The sequence below is a fragment of the Ornithodoros turicata genome, unplaced genomic scaffold (genome assembly GCF_037126465.1).
Source record: "Ornithodoros turicata isolate Travis unplaced genomic scaffold, ASM3712646v1 ctg00001458.1, whole genome shotgun sequence".
Taxonomy (NCBI): domain Eukaryota; kingdom Metazoa; phylum Arthropoda; class Arachnida; order Ixodida; family Argasidae; genus Ornithodoros; species Ornithodoros turicata.
Genome location: NW_026999623.1, coordinates 14,211 through 16,136, shown reverse-complemented (window position 1 = coordinate 16,136; position 1,926 = coordinate 14,211). Strand labels below are relative to the sequence as shown.

The following is a 1,926-nucleotide window of genomic DNA, read 5'->3' as shown; positions in this document are numbered from 1 at the left end:
TTTGTAAATAAATGACGTCATAGTTTTCGATAGCGCCAAAATTTGGTAGAATTGAACTACGCTCGAAGCTAGGTGAACAAGGTCGCGCCCGAAAACCACAGTCTTGAGGGGATTACGACATGATCCCTTGAATGGACAAGACTCTCGGTCCTATATTTCTTTCAATGGGAGACGGCGAACATGTGCCCGTTCGTGGAACCCAGCCGTCCTTCCGCCTTGTTTCGGTTTCAGTCTGTCTACCAATGTCATGATGACGTTTCTCTGGTAAAGGTCTATTCGAACACTCTGCATCTTACCCCCTGTGGGCGCACAATGGTTCAGCTTTATTTCAATGGCAGTGGTTCTTACTTCCTGAATAAAATACTGTCACTCATTGAATATCATGTTTTATGGCAAAATATGCCATGAAGGAACCGGAGAGAAATGTGGACGTGAGTCAAAAGCGAGTTAAAAGTAACTTGGAACTTAAGTTACTTTGGCAGAGTTACCAAGAAAAGGAACGGGTTCCTCTGAAAGTTACCACGGCGCAAAAGTACCGAGTTACGTTACAAGTTACCAAAATAGGAACTCAGTTACAGTAACGAGTTACCTCGTACTGTGGAAATATTTGTGCAGAAATAAGTACCAAAAAAGTACGAGAATTGCTCACCGCTAAGACATTGATGGAATGGTATCCCTTATGGCAATAGTAGTTTCCATCCACGAAGCGTGGATCAGCAAGGCTCGGTTGCTGTATTGCCACTTGGGTACCATCAATTGCACCTGCGAAAAATATACACTCAAATAATGAGGATGTTCCCCTCTGACACGACTTTTAGGGGATAATCATTCATTTTGTACCAGGGAGTTGCATGATCACGAATGCTGAAGCTAATCACCATTACTATTTCATGTTATATCCAGTTTGTGTTTTTGTATAGTGACTTTTTGTTACACATTGCATTTAGGCAAAAAAAGTGAAACGGAGGAGACGTGTTATTCATCATGATTCTTGCATGCATTGTGAGAGGCATTCCTATGTTGTTTATGGAAAACAGGGATTGCTTACCTAGGCACCCAGGAAACCCAGCCAACTCGTAGAACCCGCGCTTTACTTCCAGCTTTTCCTCTGGAGTCGAAGGGAACCGGAGATACTTCCGCGCAAGGTTCATTGTGATGGCTAGGCTCACTGCGTGGAGAGCCTCGGATATTGCATGCTTACTGCAAACGAAGCTCTGTTCCCTCGCAATGTTGCCGAGGAATGCCCCAGTGGCGTAGAACCGTAGCGCCATTAAAACTCTCTGCTCGACGCTGAGGGTTGTACGACGCCACTGCTGAGCTGAAATGTGCCGTTGTTTAAGAATGGAACTTCTGCATTGGTGCACAAATGCAGTTAGCAAGTGCACTGTATGAGTTTCTATAGTTATACTTACGCCGCTCTAGATCCCCCTTGACAGCTTCGCAGACCTCTCTAGCAGCGTCCTTAGACAAGCGGAAGGTTGCAATGAAGTTGTCCTCTGACATCGTAGCGAAAGCATCGCTGTAAGTGCGATATGTGCGTTCCGGGTCGCGATCGGCGATGCCCTCCTCGTCAAAAATGACGAACAGATCCGCCATTTTGATCGCGAACCCCGAAGAGGTTTGGGTCGTCGTACCTCCGCTCACAACGGCTACGGTCACGTGATGCACGAGCCGCCGCCGGGGTAGCAGGGAACGGCTCTTTAGTGCTCCATCGCGAAGCCTGTCACGTGACCCGGCTGTTGCTATGGGGATGGGTGAAACAATAGCGAGCTCGCGCACCTACGACGTGGCTGGGAACGCGCCCCTGGAGCCCGTTCGCATTTCAACAATACAGTCACAACATCAACAGCGTTAGTTACGCATTTACATTCAATAAATCGTGGACATCAAAATAGAAAATTCCCTTAAAGATTTTAACACTAAAGT

At 46.7% G+C, this 1,926-nt stretch overlaps 1 protein-coding gene across 1 annotated transcript; it reads right to left on the bottom strand.

Annotated features, from left to right (window-relative positions):
• Window positions 1-982: 982 nt before the first annotated feature.
• On the bottom strand, window positions 983-1,596 carry LOC135377040 (uncharacterized). The gene is made up of 3 exons (XM_064609391.1): window positions 1,413-1,596; window positions 1,049-1,318; window positions 983-990 (listed from the first exon to the last, which is right to left on the bottom strand). Exons 1-3 carry the CDS (start codon window positions 1,594-1,596, stop codon window positions 983-985), a joined length of 462 nt encoding a protein of 153 aa, XP_064465461.1.
• Between the last annotated feature and the right edge of the window lie 330 nt (window positions 1,597-1,926).

Coding starts and splice junctions, on each gene's coding strand:
- LOC135377040 (XM_064609391.1), bottom strand. CDS start 1,596: ATGGCGGATCTGTTCGTCATTTTTGACGAGGAGGGCATCGCCGATCGC. Junction 1,319..1,412: donor CAAGGGGGATCTAGAGCGGC/GTAAGTATAACT, acceptor GGCACATTTCAG/CTCAGCAGTGGCGTCGTACA.